Below are 20,821 nucleotides of genomic sequence, written 5' to 3'. Positions count from 1 at the left end.
ATTGGAAGAGATGTATCCTTGCTTGAGATGTGTTTTCTTTGGCGTGAGAAGGCCTTCAACATGGTGGCCCGAAGTAGTATATTTTACTGCAATCTTTCTCAGGCCTTTTGGCCCAAAATTTCGGAACTGATATACTCCAAGTATAAAGCATGAAAAATATGCCCTTAGGCTTATATCATATTTTAATATTTGTTGACGATGAACAACATTTGTTCTAGATTCTGCAATAAGCTTCTGTCGTTTAATTTTGAACTACAAAACGGGGAAACTTAAAAGGTATGCACGAAAATCTCGTCCCTAGTTTCGTGCCCAGGTCACGGTATAGCTCGTGGCGCTTCTCTCGTGCCGCCAATATTGTACATGTCAATCACAAATGAATTATCAGTCATATTGCGCTCATCGTGATTAGGCTTAATTCCCCCTTGACGTAAACGTTTTGTTGCGGATATTTAATGGTATAAGACAAGCATAGTTTATTCACAAGACGCTGCCCCATTCACCGCAGTTTATATCCGAACTTCACCCAGTCGTTCAAACACGAACCACGACAGCTTATTGAAGAATACTATTCCTATATATTTAAGCTGGCTTTTCCATATGGTTGTACACGACCACGTTTAGGATATCTTTTTGCTTATCAAACTTTCACGAATTTACATTGGAAACTATATCAATATATATCCAACCAAATTTGATATACGTATGCGGGGGAACTGTTCTTTGCACTTACCTTAGTGGCTGTTGCGTTATCGCAAAATCAAACGAAATCGATTGGTTTATCCAATCCGACACATGTTTCGTTTGAGCGTTGTTTTGAATTCATTTATTTAATCATTCATTAAAAGTTCTTCTCAGCTCAGCAAACGGACATTGTCAGCCTTATGACTGTTTAAGCGGTGCTAATTACGCCTAAATTACCAGCATAACACAATGCTTGAGCTTGAACTTTTAAAAAATTTAAATATTTTTCGATAAGAACTTAAACGTAGGAAGAGACATGCAAACGAAGAGTCTCCCCTCGTAAGAGGATATATTAGGTTTAAACCCCAAGACGATTTGCCCATGCTTGCACAAGAATAAACGTATTAGACTCAAGGAGGACAACCCTTTTCAAAATCCTGCGTTTGGATTCTTAATTACCCTTCGCTGACGATTAATATCAAGCAAAAATGCAAGGAACAGAACGGTTCAAGGTAGCTTCTGTAAGTATAAACTGTAATTGTGATATACTTTTGTTGCCATCGAGTTTTTATTGGGCTTTTATCAGTGAAATGGTTTTTAAATGATTAGAAAAAGAAATTGTGATGTTTCCAACTTTGTTATTACTGGATGTATATCTTGTTTGTTTGTGTGGAAGGTAGATTGTAGTACTGTATATATTGAATATTGAAGTTGAAGAGCTTTGCTTTGAAACCGGATGATTGTTGAAGGGTTAAAGACCTCTCAGTTAGCTGCTCAGTGTTGTGACTTGTAAGAGAATCATTGAATTCCCTGTTATTGTTTGTACTCGAGATTTGAACTACGCTGAACTTGACATTATCGTGCTATCAAATATTTTCATCACCTGCTCAAACAAATTATTGAAAAAAAACGTCTCCACGCTCGAGTTAAAACCCTCCGTCAAAAACAACTTAGTTTCAAAACAAATTACTTTCAAAAATTCGATAGTTTCAAAGATATTTTCTTCACTATCACGTTCTACGCAGTTCACGTTTGTGGTACACCTTTTAATGCCGAGTTAGGGCTAATTCGTTTAATATTTGTTCATTACTGTGCCGAATCGTGAAAATTGAACTATGTTTTGCGATTAAAAGGAAGGATCTAGATGTATTCCTTAATTGAAATAAAAAAACAAACTCATTTTTTCCTCTAGTTTCTTGGCTGTAGGGAAAACAAGAGGTTTTTCAAAGTTCAGTGCAAAGAAACTCTGGAATTCTTCACGATGGAAGTGGTATTGAAAGAGAGCGTTGAAAATCCGAATTCAACGACGACGCAATTTGGACCAATCGCTGAGCCACTTCCCACCTGGGGTCTACCCTTCTGCATGGAGCTTAAATACGTGTTTGAGACACAACAGAGGCGGTACTATATTCTGGACTGCGGAGGGGAAGCTTGTCTGGCTGACATGATGAACGATGGATTGCCGGAACCCACGGTAAATATTGTTGTTTTTATGTTGCGCTTCGCTATCTACTACAAGCCAGCAAATGTTGGATCAAGAAAATCCTCTCTGGCTTTGGTTAAATCGCTAAATTCTCTTCTTCGGTTGGAAGAGTTTTTACAGAATATTCTTCCTTTGCTATGTATAATTATTCCTATTAAGCCTACAATTCCTAATTAGAACTTACCAATTAGTCAATTTCTAAAATGCTACACCGAGGGTGTTTCTTTCACTTACGACAGGTTTTCATGTAATCGTAATTGTTGTAAACAAGTCATTCTCACTTGTAGAATCTTCTATTGTTCCCTATCGTGTAGGTACTGTTCATAGCAGCTGAGATAGCGTTGACTTTAGAGGGACTTCACGAACTTGGTGTAAGCTACAACGAGCTGGATCTAAGTCAGTTGTCAGTGGATAGCGATGGACATGTGGTGTTATGGCGTGAATTCGAGGGTAAAGAATATTGGCATATCAGTGAGTGTATATGTGGAATATTCGGCGCGAACTGCGGGAAGATTGGGCACGAGGTTAAAAGACAGAGTCCGAATCTATCGCCAGGACACTGGGTTCAAATCTCGCAGGGTATACAAAACGACTTGAATAGCTTGGGTATATTACTCTGTCATCTGTTGACTGGTAATGCGGATTTTCTTAACTTCCAAAGGTATACTTATGAACTTTATTTTAATTCTATAAATTTCCTCTCGGAGGAAACTACACTACAGGAAACTCGAATTAAACTCACTTTACTCACTCCTGTAAAACTTCATCCAGTTCTGAACTGGTCTCCATAGAGGTTAGTCAGTACGGACCATAATTTCATCAGTCCAGTGCTACTACATACTAAAGTGCGTAGGGAGAACCCAGCCGTGTTAGGTTAGTATAGGATCTCACTCCCTTAAGACAAGAGAAGATCATTTAAACAGCGATATATATCATGTTCGAGCAATCAAAACCTTTGCTGTCTAATATTATTCTTTCAAGAAATCTAATCAGTACGACAGTTACTTTATCTAATCCTTCCTTGCCTTATTGAAGTAATCTTTAGATCAATAATCGTCAATAAATTGCCAAATTCCTTTGTACAAGTGACAACTGCCTGTTCATCTTGCACCTCGAGACCTTACTAATCCGTTCATCTGGTTTACATAATCGCCTGCCTGTTTGCTCAGGGATTTCAGTCGGGATTTCAAAAGATAAATAAAAAGTTCTGCGCGGCGAATAATTACTCCGTTACTGAAGTAAATGTATACGAATTTGAGATAATGTGTTTAGTTAGGAAAACGGTAGTGAACTGTGTGTGTATATTCACTTGATATTCCTATTGGTATGCCGTTGTATTTTGCTTAGACCTTTTGATATTTCAATTATTTTAGGATGTTTTCCACTTAACTCTTTTATATTTCTTTTAGTCTCGAAGAAGCTATAATCTCGCTTTTTATCACGCCAAATACGAAAGATTTTCTTTATGGTCTGATTAGTGGAAGTGTGCAGTCGTTTGAAGATATAAAATGTCATCCCTGTTTCCGTGGTTTGGACTGGGATGAGGTAAGAGATGAACCACAAATCAAAACCTATCGGCTGTAATAGTATGGACCAAACAGTTTTGAAATGATTGAGATTCTCCAGTATATATAGTACTTCCTCCCGTATAGTAACAATGAATTGACCGTACTGGGCCTCTTGGAAGACTGTCTCCAACAAATGAAGTTACTTTAGTTTAGGTTCCCTCCTGTAGCAACTCAGGATCGATAAGAGATGATCCTTTCTGGATCTCTAGGAAGAATGATAGAGCTATACCCAGTATAAATATAGTTACTTTGGTTTAGGTTTCCTCCTGTAACACTGCGTGAATAACCGATGACCCTTACTGTTCAGATAATATTTACTTAGTTTCATGAGTGTTTTCTTTTAACGTGTTCAGGGCAAGTTCATGACATTATACTTTTAGGTAAGATCAAAGTCTCTCCCATCTCCGCTTATGGCTAGCTACCGTCCAGAAAGTAACTGGAATTACGTAAGACGTGGTCTCTCAAAATCGCCATCCTTACAAAATGTGTATACGGCAGGGATCTCCGCCCGCCATGAACGTGACATGTTCATCAAATCCCCGCTCTCTCGCACACATTCCTCAAGCGACATTCATTCGTTCTCGCCAGGCAACACTGGGCAAAGCTTCTCTACGACAGGACGATCTGGTAGACGGAATACATTAGGAGTACCTGGCCGCGGAGGGCAATATGGCAAGGAAGCTGTCAGGTTGAACCCAAACGATACAAAAATTATACAAGATTCAAAAAACCTCGGCTATTCCCAGCGCGCTGGAGTGAAATCAAGTTTGAATCTACACAGACAAGTTTTTGAGCAGAACTCGCGCCACTTTGAACGCCCTCCCTGTATGTCTGCCCCCTCCTCACCCCGGGGCAGTTTTGATACCTCGCAAGGCTCATTCGTTTTCCCTCCTCCCATGTCTGCCCCCTGCTCCCCACGCGGCAGCGTCGGTTCTACGCATTCCGGAGGGTCAGGCTCACTCTCCCCGTCTAGCACCGTCGTGTTCAACAACCCAGAGACCAACCCCTTCCACGAGGGTTACAGAAAACGGTGGGGAAGTGCGAACCTCGATGCGGCCTTTGGTTTTTATGCCTCAAATTGCCAAAGAAATGATAGTAATAATAACATCACAACTCCGCGAAGATTAAGCGATGAGACAGACACAAATCTAACAAAGGAAAGTTTTCCGGCGCGTGGAGTTTATGCAGGAAATTTAAAGGAAAAAGAAAATCCTATCTCCTCTTCCCAAAGTGATGGATTTGCTTCAAATCAACCAAGCACGTTTGAAAACGGTGTATACTCGTCTGTTTTTAAACAAAACGAGAGCTTTGCAATCTCCGATAGACACCCCATAGTCGTTTTACCAAACGCTTCAACGACAGAGTTAACGCGACAGGGATATCAACCAGGACATAATAGTGATGGCGGTGGTTCATACAATGCTGGTATGTACTTTAATTTAGGAAATCCACCAAGTGAAACGAATATAAACCAACCTTATTTTCAGCCAAAATATTTTGAAGAAAATCGCATGCGACAACAAAACCTTACATCCGGAAACTTGTATAATACGCACGGCATAGATCAGGCAAACCCGACCACAACGGATTCTTTAAGTGCGATAGGATTTCAGAGAAGAAGCGATAGTGGTAATCTTGAAACGTCCGGAACGAGTTCATCATTCTTCCAAACTTCAGGCGATAAAAGCGATGCAATGGAACGAAACACTGCGAAGGAAACTGCTAATTTCTTGTTTCAAAAACATTTTGAGAGCAGAAGAGGTAGTGTTGGATCCGGTTTGCCCGGCAAGACTTCACCAAAGTCAGGGAATACTGAAAATGGTCAGATTAGCGACATGCGACAGAATCCAACATCAAATATCTCCGAGGAACAGTTTGATATTAGAGAAAGCAGTTATAAGGCACCAGCTGCGAACTCAAGAAACCTTTCATCAAATCTGGATGACGTTCATGGAATACAGTCGGTTTATTTTCCAAATGAATATACAGCAACTAAAACACAAAACGTTCAGTCGCAAATCATCCAGGGAAACGTTCAAGGTAGTTTAAGAACTCAAGAAAAAACCAGGAGTGACTTTAACGAGCCGAATAAGAGGTCTTCGGATCATATTCCTCCAAGAAAATTCCAAGAAAGACTGGTTGTCCCCAACAAAAGCCAAATTCATTCAAGTTTGCAAACCACTGCTGACAATTTGTCTCCTCCGATCGTGGTATTTCAACAAAGGAACAGCTGCTCGCCTGAACCGCTAATAGCTATTCATCCCTCGACCATCCCGTCGAGCAACTCTTCCTCTGCTGACTCAACTGACGTGTCGGCCATGGCCTGTGATAATACAGGCGTGCGAAATCCTTTTCAACAGATATCCCCAAGGCGGCGAAGTAGCACGGAGATCACTCCTTCAACGTCTCTGCCAATTTCTACGAGCAAATTCGAAAACATGGGTCAAAAAACGTCTCTTACGCGAAGCACCAGTTGTTCGGACGTGAACGAAAGATTCAAAAGCGCTGGAAATGATCCTGTGAGGACCGGGCAGGCTAACTGCAGGCGAAGCCTGGCATTAAGACGTATTCCTTCGTTTGAAGAATTTCGTACGATGCGAGCGATGTATCTTGGGGAAGGGAATGATAATGGGGCGACAAAGAAAGATGCGAATATTGTTGGTAAGGAAGGCACGAGTGAAGGTAAAAACGACAGCGCCAGAAACAAATATAACAACAGCGACAAAGCAAACCAAAATCTCGCCAGAACAAGCAGCCTGGGGACTACAAACAATCCCGTCATTCAGGATTTGCTTGTCAAATATGGACTCGACCAAAGCCCGCGGTCATCCTCTCTTAAGCTCCATCAAAACTCTTGCAAAAGACCAGATTCCGAGAACAGCCATCCCTCAACCACAAACAACAACGATGACAAGAGAACAAAAACACAAGACGCGACTGATACGAAACAGCGTTTGTTGAATATCTTGGACGATTTCCTCGCAGTCAGAACTAAACAGAGGACTTTGAGCTCTAGTGTTAGCATGTATAACCTCAAGACTTCATTTGAAGTGCAGGGCTCTAAAGACGCAAGTGATATTTCTGTTGCTAACAGTAATGGCTTTGATATGAAAATGACAAAAGGCGCACCTGGTAAAGTTTTCGATTCAAAGATTTCTGAGAACGATTCAAAGATTTCTGAGAACGGTGCGAAGAAATTAGTTAGTCCGAGAAGTCAACATCGCACAGTGGAGAGATGTAAAAACCCAACGTTGGTTGTTTCAACTCCTAATTCAGTTGACTGTGTCAAAAAAGCGACGCATCAAAACACGAAAGATAACAGGTTAAACGGGCAAGACGGAAAGGGAATTGAAAAGAAAAACGCCTCGGAAAAGCCTAAACGAGTCAGCAAAATGAAAAGTCCAGTAAAAAAATACGAATGTGAAGATAAAGAAGTGCGTGTCAGTGGAACTTCGTCATCCAACGTACAAACGATAAAAAGTTCTCCGCTAGACTCGAGAAAATCAGCTGAGACGAGGGCGATCTCGTCGTCATCCGAGGTCGAGACGAAAGAAGGCGAGAGGTCGCGAAGAGTTTCCGAAAAAGCGCGAAACGTGAGTCTAAGGCATAGGGAGTCGCTGGGATTGGCGGTTGGAAAGAGCGGGGAAAAGGCCAGAAAAGAGCGTCGGAGCAAATCTTTTAAACAAGCGTTGCAAAATGAAAAGAATGAAAAAACTTCTGAACTAGAGGAGAATGAAGCTAGCAATGTACATACGAGGGCTGTCATGAATGGGCCAATCAAGGCTGATCATTCAGTTGAAATAAAGCCTACATGTGTTGAACGAAAAGATTTGAAGCATTTCCGACGAATGAACAGACGGACAAGTAGTTTACTGAGCCTTACTGATGATTTATGCGATGAATTGGATGAACTCGAGGCCGAAAATGGGATTCGCAGTGAAAGCTTGAGTGATCTTAATGAAAATTACAGTGGTTGCGATAGAGCAGTCGGTGGCGATGATGGCTTTCTTAATGTTGAGTCAGATTCCCCCGGAGACCGGCGTCCCACCAGAACCGAGAGTAGTTGCAGTCTCCTGTCACGTGGCAGCAGTTTCCATAGCAACTTCAGCGCCGACAGTGGTTCGGTTCAACTGGACTTCGAGGAAAGCGATGAAGAGGATGATGACCTATTTTATATGTCGGAGCCGCAGGAAACCGACGAGAAGTCTGAGTCCGATATTCACAGGAACGACAGCGGATTGGGTGACGAGATCGGAGTGGGGACTAGGATGAAGAAGCGTTGGCAAGATCTCGGTCACGTGAGCTCACGTCAGTCCATGGTTGTCGCGTCTTGGCGGGAACTTGCCTTAAAGAACGGCAAAAGATTTGAAGATGGACAAGAGCAAGAAAACGCGACAGACGAACGAGAAGTGCAGCAAAAATCAGAACGGAAGACTTCTCGAGGCCGAAGAATTTCCAGAGAGAAACAGCCAAATGCGGTAAGTTTCCGTTGATTTTATTTTGAAGATGTATTGGAAAGAACAGAAAGAGATGTGATGAAATTAAGAGTCTACAAACAACGAGCGGTTTTCAAAACATGATTTGAATATATTCTTGCATTTTTTTAGATTGATTGCCCAGACTGTGGACGAGCTTTTGTCGTTGAAAAAGATAAACCAAGGTATATTTATTTACCCCAGTTTATTGTAAGATATACTGCCTATACTGGACTACTGCATTTGTGATATAGATTTCTTCAGGTACTGTTGAGACACAAACCACGACAAATTATTGTAGGATGTACTTACACTGGTAGGATGTACTTACACTTACCGTTTCAGATATCTTTTACAGGTTGTTCAGACTCGGTCTATCTCAACCTCGTCCTAGAATAGCTCTAACTCATGTTTCCTTCGTTTGAAATGTGCACTTTAACCGACCTGAACAACACGCATGTTTTTGAGAATTCTGATGTCAAACTTTTTCTTCAGTGTTAAGAGCCAAGGACCAAAGCAAACTATCATCTGTTATAAATGTCAGAGTAACAGAATTGAGCGGAAAGAAGCCATTATTGAGCTTGTACAAACTGAAATAAATTATGGAAATGATTTTCAAATCGTGAAAGAGGTAACTGAAGAACTTGTTCATCGTACGTATTGGTGATTAATAGTGTATTTGCTGACTAATTCCTTTCTCTTTCAGGAGTTTCTTGCACCAATGCAGACTGGTGGCATTGTCTCTCCTGATAATTTGGCCAAGATATTTCTGAATATTCAGGTATCCTTCGTGTGTAATGCGATTAGGAGGATATATGATAATCAGTTGGTCTTTAATCCGGATTACGGATAAGGATCTGCGCCTAAATTGTATTCATGTTTGTAATAAAGCTGGGATTGTCAATTGTTAATAATCCTTTTCTTAAACCGTGTGTAGGAACTGTTTGATGTTAGCTCAAAATTTTGCATGAAAATTCAGAACAACGTGAAAGGATGCATCGACAAAGGCGACGAGGTAAATTGTGGTATAAAGTTAGGACTAGCATTATACTGTAATGAACAACTGACATTGAGGAAGGTTGAAAGAGAAACACTTTACAAAGCAGTAAGTATACTGGATGGGTCAGGGTAGTATCAGTGACAACAGTCAGCACTCAGTGAACTGACATTTAATATTCATTGCAAAAAGGTAGATACTAGACTAGTCAGGCTAACAGTATCAACAGTCAGATCTCAGTACTGCAAAAGTGTTCAACAGTCTGACAAACATTCAGTCCGGAGAACGTGACTATTGGTTATTTCTTTCAGGAGCTGTGCCATATGAATGTTGGGGGGATTTTTGTTGAGAACATGGAGCTTCTTCAAGCCTACGAGCTGTATTGTTCTCGACAACCTGAAGCCATGAGATTGCTGGAGTCTTTACAAAAAAAGAATGATGTTTTAAGAGTCTTTCTCAATGTAAGTGGTCCACTTGAACTACAAGCTAGGCACACAAAGACACTTTGTAAACAACAAACTCATGCTTGACATTTCAAGAAGGTATTAAAGCGATCCATTGGAGAGCAATTTCTATAATAAAGTTGAATCATCTTTCTCGCAGATCACATGTCGTGAAAATCCTAAATGCCGTAAAATGGACATAAACTCCTTTCTCCTGGCTCCTGTCCAACGTGTCACCAAGTAAGGCATGGTTTGTTTTGCTTTGGTAATGGCTCGTGATTGCCTCCTTTTCGACTCTCCCGAGCATCGCAGGGTTTGTTTCGTAAAAGCCATTGCCCAATAGATCTAGACCGTATACTCAACCTTTAAGAACAATAAGTGATCAATAATGTTGAAAATTTGTCGGAATAGTTAATGTTGGAGAGTTTCCGTAGAGAGGAAACTGTATGAATTCCAACCTCGTAATTTCGCTACCTGGGTACGTGGTTGTATGAATTCATCTAATAGACCTATTTCATAATGACGTCAAACGCGGAAAGTCTGATGTTACACGAAGTTTAATTGGCTCGATAGTTTTGTGGAGCCAATCAAATCCCGTGTAACATCAGACTTTCCGCGTTTGACGTCATTATAAGAAAGGTGTATTGTATAGTAGGGATAATCACTGAACATAATTTGAACCTGATTATATCGGATCCATGGCCCATGAAAATATCTCATTCCAGATATCTGATATTGACGTTTATTTCTTCACTTGTCAAGATATCCTCTCCTGCTCAGTCGTATTCGACGTGCGACGCCACGTTGGCATGGCGACCGTGAAGACTTGAAATTAGCGCAAAGAAAAGTGGAAGAACAAATCACAAAGATCAACTCGGTAAGAACTTAAATTTTGTTTTGAAGTGGATGGAGGCTCAGTAAAGCCCGTTCTCCACATGGCGAATTTATTCACCCGAAGCGAAGCGAAATATGAATTCCGGTAATGTTAATTAGTCTGCGAAATAATTCGCCGAGGAAAAGCAGAATAACTTTCTACTTTTTATAAGTTCGCCCGAATAGATTTTCCTCGTGGAAAACGGGCTTTAAGCATACAGTACCGTTCATTTCACTTTGTGTGGCGAAATTTAAGTTTTCACTGACTAGTGTCTTTTCATTATGATTTCCAATGTCTCAGTCTAAACGTTTGAATTTTCAGCTGACAAAATCCTCTGAAATGAAAGCTAAGAAATTCCAGAGTAATCTAGGATCACCAGATACTGTCGACTCGTCTCGCCTCAAAAAATTAGCCTCTGAAGTGCTGACCTGGACCTTAGACGAAATGCAACTGCTTATGCACGGTCCGCTCAAGGTAAAGATAATTCTAACATGCCTTAATCTGCTGTGGCCATTTCTAATGTTACTTACGCCTATTGAAGAGTAGGTCGAGCGAAGGTATTGACGAATGTTAGAGTTTTCTTTCATTTAGAAAAGGGTAATCACCACTAATCTATAACTTTTCATGTGTAAGGTTCTATGCTCAGAATTCGGCGGAGGACAAAGTTGGACAAAGCGAGCAATGAAGAGAAGCATTGAAACTCACATGCTCTTCTGCATACGAGGGCAAAATGAGGTAAGACTTGCAAAAGGTTTTGACAAGTTTACCTTCAGTTCATTTTACTTGAGCTCGTTCAGTACTTCAGTCCAGTATTTAGTACTTCATCTCCGTCAACTCATTTTCAATCAAGTCCAGTTTAGTAATTCAGTTCGTTTCTGGTTTATTCTCTTTTGTTCTGTTCTGTTCTGTTCTGTTCTGTTCTGTTCTGTTGTTCTCTAATTGATTTAATCCTATCATCCCTAATGTGTTTCAGCCAATCATAGTGGATTCTGAAGATGACGACAGTCTATACTTTCCAAACACCACTGAAATCACCGATGCATCTCTGCTTTTGCTGAAGCGAAAAAGCAACGGAAAATACATTTTATTTCGGGTAAAATTGCGTCGAACTTTCTTTTATACATTTCCTCCAAACCTCTTTCAAACATTCTGACAAAGGGACATTATTAACTCTGTTTATATAGGAAGAGATAAGGCTTCGAGACTGTGTAGTCTACGAAGAAATGGGTATGCAGCATTTCTCAATTTTTGGATGCCGAACGAACGCATATAGTTTCTTAAGCGGTATTATTTCATCGTTTATATAATTACCTGTAATGACTTTTCTTTACAGATTCTGACTCATTTGGCCTCGTTCACATGGGAAAGGAAAGTTTCCTCTTTACCGTGAGTCATAGCTGCTTCTATCTCTCTCCCTGAGACCGAACATTGTACAATCATTATTTTTTCGTATAATAAACATGCACATACTCCTAGTGGCGTGGCCAGTCTGACTATATCTTAATCCCGCTATTAAAATATTAAAACATTACGATCATTCAGTTTTTCAGAAATTTATTGTTTCCACAGCCAATAAACACGAAAATATTATCATAGGGAGACTAAATAGTCACACTGGCTGACCCCTCTGTGTCTGTGTACTTCCATGAACCTTTAATTCCATAATTGTTGTAGCTATTTCCTTATTGCGACTGAACGCGGCTTTGCATGGCATATTAATCGAAGTTTGCAGCAAGGACACCCCTTGTTGCTGTTCACTGTTACTTGATCAAGCTAAATTCCCATGCAATAATCTGTATGCAACCCTTTCTGATGTTTTGTTTTTGGTTTTTCATTCAGACCAAGTCATCCAAAGACGCACGCAAATGGATGAAATATTTAAAAATGCAATCAAAAAACCAGGGAAAATGGAGACGACGTAGGAATGCTTCTGCAAACATCATGCTAAAGTCTTCGTAAAATTGGTCAGAGTAAGAATCAGTTTCGTGATTGATTTATCAAGGATCAAACAACTCGTATATTTAATTTATTTTTTCACCAAGTTTAATATATTATTAAATTAATATTATTAAATTATTTTCAAAAATCGTGTTCCCACAAATATTGAAAGCTGCGACATGCAGTAATTGTACAAATATTCCTTTATTATTTAAATATTCTTTCTATACAAAGAAGGAATGAAAAGTTTAATTGTGAACTGAAAAAATACGGCTACCGATGAAAAGAGAGGAATTATTAACAAAGGTGATAATTTTGGCTAGCCTAGCTCCGTTAATCCTTGATTGTGGTAGCGAGGATTGTCGGTTAAGCGAATATTACTCTTTGTATATACAAAGAGAGAAATGAGAAGTTTTACTGTAATTGAAAAACTACAGCTAAACGAGGGAAATTTTCAACAAAGACGATGATTTTAAAGATGTTCACTTTCAAAACGGGCTTGTCAGGATGTCACATGATGAACTCTTTATGACGTTACGGAAAGCGATACTGTAAGTAAAATAATTTCAATAAATTAATTATACTCAGTTTTAGATCTAAAATATGAAATGTTTTAGTATAAATGTAAACATTACTGATTAAAATATACCATGCCTGCGAATATACCTTCAGTACAATAATTTTTTCGGTAGACTGATTCACATTTGAACAAGTTAAATTTTTAAACTGACCATGAATATTTATTATTTTTCACTTTCAGTTCGTTTTAATTTCCGATTGAAATCATTAGCTACAAATTATGAATATTCCATATGCTGCTACAAGAAGAGGCCATTAGTAAAACATTGATCCAGATAAACGTCGATAGTAAGGCTTCAAACATCACTAAATTTGCTGTCTAAATCACTTGGGTGCTTGTCATTTTTTTCAAGGTAAGTTGGTCACAATTTGTTTTATTTTCTCGATAATACGACGATATGAATTGCGCTCTTGTTCAATATCGTCTATAGCCCAGCCTCACAATATAAACAAACCATTTTTAAGTGTTTGAATAATATATTGTGTGAGAGCAGAATATTTTATTTCCTTTATATTTATTTGAAAATTCGCCTTTTGAAAACGTTCCAACGTCGATTAAATGTTGTGGACAATCATATAGACTTGTTTATTTACCAAAAATCGCGTGTAATGATTGGCATCATTTAAAAGTACCCATCCAGGTATGGCCACAATTTAAATACAGCTCAGTTGTTGTGAATTGTTTCTTCTAACTATATGTAACTTCTGTAACTATGCCTTGCAACTTATATTTGGATACAAATTTCATTGGAATTGCTCTTATTCTTATGTTAGATTGCCGAGAGAATTTATGTTGAATGCATATCAAAACATAAAGACATTGTTGCCCTGTAAAATTTCATAACAAGTCAGGCTTAAACAACCTAATTTAAGGCTGCATGATTTTGCAAAGCCACAACGAGTTATATCTATTTAAACTTAAAATATTAACCGCTTGAAAACCGAACTTTTTCCTTGACTATACAAAGCACCGCGGTCACCTGTCAAGTCCTTGACATTTGCATTTTTCAATTATTTTAAGCATTAAGATGGCCGCAACTGCTTTAATCCCACCACTGGAATATGAAATAAAACTTTAATCGCGTCAGCGAAGCCGACCTCGCGCTTTGTGACATGAGAAATTGTTTGTTTCAACAAGCAAACGATTTATTGCCATCGTGTCAGACGTGACGCATTTTGAGAAACGTTTTACAAGTTATTCATCTCATTGACTAAAGATGTTTATATTTTTTCCCTGATAAAGACAGGTGATGCCAGACCGCAAATTGCCACAACAAACGTTCAAGGAGAGTGCTTAAAACTTCGCTAACAAGTTTCGCAAGGCATCGCCGTAGGAATTCAAGTTAAATGAGGGAAGTCTACTATACCACTCTTTTGAAGGAAATATAACGTAGTTAAGTGTATCAAAACAAACAGAAGGAAGTCCACGACGCCTTGAGAGGTTACGCAATGACTGCAGTAAGAAGCACCGAGCAATTTGGTGAGGAAATTTCAATCGTGCTCAAAAAATACAAGGGAGAAAAGGAAGCTTTCGACGAAGGGATTTTCGTCTCGGAGTCAGCTGGCGATGATGATGATGATTATGATGAAGATGATTACGATGATGATTTTATTCGGGAACCAAGAACAGAGTTTGAGAAGAGTTTGTCAAAAATGGACGGCGTTTTACGACAAGCCGAGCACGACACTCAGTTTCTCAGCCACGATTTGGTAAGAGTTTAATTAGATATGCATATTGTTTCTTTCTCTGTGTGGTAATCTCATTATTTCCGCCTGCCCAAGTCACAATATATGAACTGATTTGGAAAGATTTAACGCCTAGTTGTGGTTGTGAAATAAAACAGTAAGGCAAGTATTTCATCATTTTATTAATACATCTGATAAGATCATTCTCAAGTCTTAACTGCTACCTCAACGAATTTGAGGACTTATCGACACTTAGGCTCAGGCCATATTTGTTTTCTCGCCACTGGTCTACTAAATATCTCCTCAAGATTACATCATTCGTGGAAACGCACAAGTTTTACTCCGCAAACATCTACCAATGCTAAACGTTTCCGGCACATTACTGATTGTTCGAGTCGATTTTGGCTTTTGCTGTATGTTTTTAAAGAATATTGCTAAATGATGATGTCGTCATGATGACGTTTTCTTCCGAATCTTTCGAATATCATTAACCTGCGTCTGAATCGGGCCGACGATTGTGAAAGCTTCATCAGAATATGTCTGCACTGTCTGCTGTAAACGTTTTTCCAACAGTCTTGTTAGATAATCTGTACAACGAGGTATAGCAGTGACTACCAATACGAAACTATCATTTTCGCGTATTTTCTTACTTCATCGTGCAAAACTCGTGATCGTTGAGGGCTTTCTAGTCAAAAGCCTAACGACTTCGAATTGTGCTATATTCGGCCTAGAATGGCGTAAAAATGACGGATTTCTATTAATTACTATTTCTTTTTGATTGCTATTAACTTATCGCTGTGGCACTTGACAATAGGTTGACAAATTGAGAGTGAAACCCTTGATCTTGTTTTGGATAAAATAACAACATCTGATCCAAATTCTGCATGCCAAGAATTCCTATTGTAGTGAATATGGTGAATACAATTGTTGCGTTATAACATCTTCAATAGTCTTTGTTTATTTTAGAAAGTTATCGAGTCTAAAAATGAAAGCACAGAAAGACGAATCTTGAAACTCACTCGGGACGCGGCGGAGCTCAGATCGAGATTGGACGCCTTCTTACATTCGTTCGGTCGACGCTCGTCGTGGCGTGATCACGTGGCCGTAACGTCATCATCCGAGCACATGACCATGACGTCACCGCCTGATCGCTTCACGTCATCAGCTCGACGCCACAAGGCAACATACGCGATCTTTTTGAAGCAGAACAGTGTGGAACAGCCTGTCCATGTGAACATTGCCCTTCGTGAGAGGGAGAGCGTCTTGATATATTAAGAGGGAATGACAAGAAAGAAAAATGCAAAGCTATGTTGTAATGTAATTTAATGTAATGTCATCGATTGTAATGCAACGCAATGTAATGAAATAGCATCAGGCTTCAAAAGCTAAATATTTTTTGTTGTATTTTAACTTTACCACAATTTTTGTGATCGGTAACATAGTAAATTAGTAATCTATGATTGTTGTATTAGACGGTTATTCAGAAAGATAAAAACCTATAACTAACGGTTTGAAATTACCTGAAATTTCATTTTGTTGGAAAGTTCATAAATACGTTGATACGAAAAGTTGTAGCGGTTTGTCAACGCGACAGAGACCGCCTGCTTGGGGGATATAGTTAACATGCATAATATTATGGGGAATTAGCATGGAGCCGACCACAATTTAATTGCAAATTGGGAATAATTCAAATGTAATTAAAAGGGTAACCAACTTTGAACTTTACCTAAGGACAACTGGCCAATCAAAATCGTAAATTCGCAGTAAACTAGCCGGATTTAACTGCCCAAAATGTTGTTAGTAAGAGTTGCAACATTACCATTTCATAGTCAGTTTGACTTCAAGGCAAATATTGATCTTTAAATGGTGCAACAATATTCCAAAACAAAGCACTTGACATTGAGTTTGATCACTTTAGAATGGCAAAACATTTTCGCCGACTATTTTTTTCTTCTTTGTGTACTAGTGTGGGTGTGGTCTCTTCCAAATTCCGTCCGTGTGATTCTTATAAAATATATTGCTCGCCATCTTTTATCAAAAGTAAATAAATTGATCAAGTCGTGATTGGCTGCATGCGGTATGCGCCATCGAGATGGCTGTGCGTGTGGAGTGAAACTAAGAGTCTTCAAAAAAACGTTCCCTAAACTACCCTTATGAAATTTTTACCCAAAATGCAGCTTAGAATTCTGTCGCCATCACGTTTGACGTAAATACTTAATTAAATGGTTATCATTATATAAAAACAGGAATTTGGCATATAAACGAGGCAATTACGCCAACAAAGAGTTACTTTAAACGACCTTATAGAACCTTCGAAATATATACAACTTATTCGAACATTCCTTCGTAGACTTCAATTCCAAACCACGGCCTCCAAGCATAACATGTAAATATCGTGAGCAGGTTTTGATCAGTTTGGAGCTTGTTTTTATGGGGCTGCATCTTTGAGCTCTAGTCAAGTGCTACATAGACTACATTTGTTTTTCTGGTTTGCATGTTTAACAATATTTTTCATTTAATGGCTGATTGGACAAAGCAGATCGGACTAATGTTGCTACTAAGGTTCGATCTTGCACGTTTTAAATCTGTATATAGTTTAGGGTTTGACCTTTTAGGGCTCGTGGAGGACAAACCTTTTAAATGGCTGTTTAATTACCTGATAATCGCTGCAACATTTTTGTTCTAACCCATGCGTGTTCCCCGATTTAAAGACCCTTTGTTGTTTGAATGTTCTTGGATATACAGCCAATATTATATGGTTCCTGCTTGGATTTTATGGTAAAAATAGATATAATTGTTTTCTTTTCTGCTTGTAAAGAAAAGCATTCAGAAGCACACACCAACAATTCAACAAACCTGGAAAAAACATGAATAACAAGAACATTTTCGTTGATACTGCACTTTCCAAACCGTGTACATACATGTATATTTAAAGTTCTGTGTTTCACTCTGTAGCATTTGTAGCATTTGTGTTTGAATTAAAAGTGTCCTGGTTTCTACTTAGATATGCCAAGTTTGGGAGAAGAATTTTAGGTTAGAAAATTGTATAGCGTTAAGATATAACAATTGCATGTCTTGCAGTTAACTGGTTCACAAACTTTGTTACCAGCAATTTAGGTTTCCCGCACTAGAGCACCAACAAACCAACCAACCAACAAACCAACCAACCAATCAACCATCATTCAATGCCAAGCTACCTATATCTTATTCGCCAGATAACGAAATATAAAACCCAATACCATTAACTGACTAAGGATTGATAATCTAGATCTAGATGTTCATTCATGAACTAATTGCCTGACTAACAAACAAATCTTAACAACAAAAAATCGAAAACAGGAACAAGGAACTAATCAACCATCAACTACCACTTTTTGCTGTCAAATGTTCCTGTGAGAACCGCTTGAGTTAAACATCATATTCTCAAATGAAAGTACGATTTTAGATCAATCTTTTTTCCAATCAAAGAATGTTCATTTAACTGTTTTGGCGGAGGAAGATCATACTCTACGTAATTGGATTCTTTTAAAAGAAAGAAACAATTTATGCAACGTTAAGTTTTCGAAAGCGTGGGATTATTCTCTCTTTCTCAATGAATCATTTCCGCAGTAAAAAACTCATGCAACAAGTGCCACTTTTCTGTCCTACGCAGGATAGTCAATGATCTTCTTTCATCTTTTTGGAGGCGATGCCGCGCAAACTGGATGCATAAAAGCGCGCAAAAAACAGCCGTACTAACCAGAGGAGATCGAGTCAGCAAGTATCAAAATGAAGACTTGGACAGTTTTAGCCCTGCTGTTTGCAATCTGTGCTGTGTTTCTCAGCGTTGGACGCACGGAAGAAAGCGAAGACGATTTTGAAGAGCAAGCTTTGGATGATTTCAACGGCGCGCTCGAATACAACGACGGCCAATCGTAAGTCTATATGCTTTGTGTTTTAATTTTCGTATTGTTTAATATGCATTCTGATTGTAATATACTAACTGCAAAAAATGCAAGACCGATAGAATATATTTTATTTTGAGGAGGCCAAATTTAAAAAAAAGTTCACCTTCATATTCATCTTTAAGTTCAACCATGCATGTATACCAGAAATACGAATGTACTCCATATAGTCCATACTCTCGATTTGGCACACAGAGAATAAATACGTTGCATGTGTAGTTCATACTCAATGTTCTATTCTAAAATTGTTACATATTTGTATGAAAATTCTTCATGTATTTTACTGAGCCCCGTCACGTTTATATTCACACGCCCCCTCCCCTCCCCCCAGCTTCCCTCCGCCTTTCCCCGCTGCCTCTGCAAGGGATACTGGTTAGTTGACCAGCCTACTTGGCCGGCAGTTCCCTGTGTGTGATTTATAACCATAATTTTAGACATCACCTTTTCATTCAGGGAGAACGTTTTGGACAGTGTGCGTGAGACTCCGTCAGATGAAGAGGATGAAACGAAGCTGGTCAAACGTATGCCATGGCGTCGTCGTCGTCGCCGTCGTTTCTGGAAACGAGTCCGCAAGATTTTGAAGAAGGTCTGCGGCTGGGTTAGGAATTCCCGACGTCATAGTAAGTTCCATCACTTTTCCTGCTAAGACCCCGACACAAAGTCTTCATTTAACGTTAGGACGTAATAACTACTTGAACGTAATAACTAGCTGAAAAAAGGAGAGATCCTTCCAGCAACAATTCATTTTTTAACTACGTCTACGGTTCAACCCCGACCAGCTTGTTCAAAACCTTTAGACATACTCTTACAATAAAGACGAGTATTTATATATTTGCCCTGTATGTTGTTGATGCCTCGCTTCAATATTTTCTCTAGTTATCAGATGGAGCTGCCGTTTAATCAATGGAGATGAAGGTATGTATATGCGAGAATAACACACGACCCTCGTATAAAGCCGCTAGGACCTCGCGAAGTTAGTTCAGCCAGTTTCTCTCGTGTGGGGATGGTTTTCGAGCTGAACTAACTGACTTGGAGAGTTTATAATGAAGTTTACTGCTATTGTTATTTTTGAGGTGAAGTTCTGTAACTTCTGTTCTGCTTTATAAATGTATTTATTTTCTTTTTATTCAACAGAACGTCTGCCAAAAGGGTTATCGAACGACGAATCTGGATTTATTTCACCTGAAGAAGTCGCAGAATTGTTGAGGAAAGGCTGGAAAAAAGAAGGGGGAGATGGCAATAATGGTCCATGAAGAAATTTTTGAAGAACTTTTGACGTTTTATTGCATGCATGTATTCGTTATTTCATCAGTAATACAGTGTTCCAAGTGCAGTGTAATTGCCTGAAGTCGCTACAAGGCATTCACTTTTGTTAGATAATATAATGCTATGTTTCAGGACAGGTGAAATTTTCAAAATTCAAAGTGTAATAATTAAAATTTCAGTTGAATAAAAAATATTTTAGTGTGATGTATAATACTGTGAACTAAAATATGAGCGTTTCTGCTTGCAAGGTTTGATAGAGTTGTATCGGCTTATTAGAATTCCGTGTCACAATTTGAAATTTGAAATCCTAAATTTCATTGTTTCAAAGATCACCAAAGGCAAGGGCTTCATCGCTTTTCGTCCGATTTTATATTGACCATAGTCTGAGATCATTTGCATATCATAATTTTGATCAAGTTGACAGGATAATTGATAGCCGAATATATTGTCAAACTAATTTTTTCTTTCCTTTGTCTTAGCCCTTTGTTAAGTTTGTTTTCATTGTTTTCTCGACGGCAATGCCTGACAATTTAGCCTGATTAATGATTATTCAGCTAATAAACCAACCTTGCCTTCAATGAAAACCCTCTTTTACAAGATGGTGGCAAATCGACAACACGTGTGTTGCCTTATCGTGGCGCCAACTTTAAACTAATGTCCGTGTTTTCACTCTTAATTATGAATACGTGGTGATATTTAGACTTCGAAAGCAGTTTACAAGCAAATACAAACATAATCACGACGAAATATTTATTCATTTGAACTGTACAGAGCAAATTATGACATGAACAATTGGGAATGGCTTATTTGATTTACGTTACGAAGCTGCAAGCTAGCTCAAAGATTTAGATCTAGTTCAAGAAAGGTACGTGCCGTTTAGGACTGCT

At 38.9% G+C, this 20,821-nt stretch overlaps 1 protein-coding gene across 2 annotated transcripts; it reads left to right on the top strand.

The window, feature by feature from the left end:
- Nucleotides 1-951: 951 nt before the first annotated feature.
- LOC114517474 (serine-rich adhesin for platelets-like) lies at nucleotides 952-20,088 on the top strand. 2 transcript variants are annotated; one of them, XM_028537209.1, is made up of 24 exons: nucleotides 952-1,202; nucleotides 1,874-2,155; nucleotides 2,479-2,825; nucleotides 3,574-3,709; nucleotides 4,113-8,210; nucleotides 8,340-8,392; nucleotides 8,703-8,838; nucleotides 8,914-8,988; nucleotides 9,145-9,222; nucleotides 9,516-9,665; nucleotides 9,808-9,887; nucleotides 10,410-10,524; nucleotides 10,843-10,995; nucleotides 11,155-11,256; nucleotides 11,495-11,614; nucleotides 11,706-11,748; nucleotides 11,855-11,907; nucleotides 12,361-13,010; nucleotides 13,220-13,391; nucleotides 14,282-14,748; nucleotides 15,691-18,638; nucleotides 19,122-19,288; nucleotides 19,545-19,583; nucleotides 19,803-20,088. In XM_028537209.1, exons 1-18 carry the CDS (start codon nucleotides 1,170-1,172, stop codon nucleotides 12,478-12,480), a joined length of 6,174 nt encoding a protein of 2,057 aa, XP_028393010.1. In that variant the 5' UTR covers nucleotides 952-1,169; the 3' UTR covers nucleotides 12,481-13,010; nucleotides 13,220-13,391; nucleotides 14,282-14,748; nucleotides 15,691-18,638; nucleotides 19,122-19,288; nucleotides 19,545-19,583; nucleotides 19,803-20,088. The 2 variants fall into 2 exon arrangements, with proteins under 2 accessions (XP_028393010.1, XP_028393009.1); XM_028537208.1 differs by having other exon boundaries at nucleotides 12,361-13,391.
- Nucleotides 20,089-20,821: the final 733 nt, after the last annotated feature.

Source organism: Dendronephthya gigantea, unplaced genomic scaffold (assembly GCF_004324835.1).
Source record: "Dendronephthya gigantea isolate DGI-Jeju-01 unplaced genomic scaffold, DenGig_1.0 000009F, whole genome shotgun sequence".
NCBI lineage: Eukaryota > Metazoa > Cnidaria > Anthozoa > Malacalcyonacea > Nephtheidae > Dendronephthya > Dendronephthya gigantea.
Note: the sequence above shows the minus strand (reverse complement) of the source record. Positions and strands in the feature narration are given on the sequence as shown.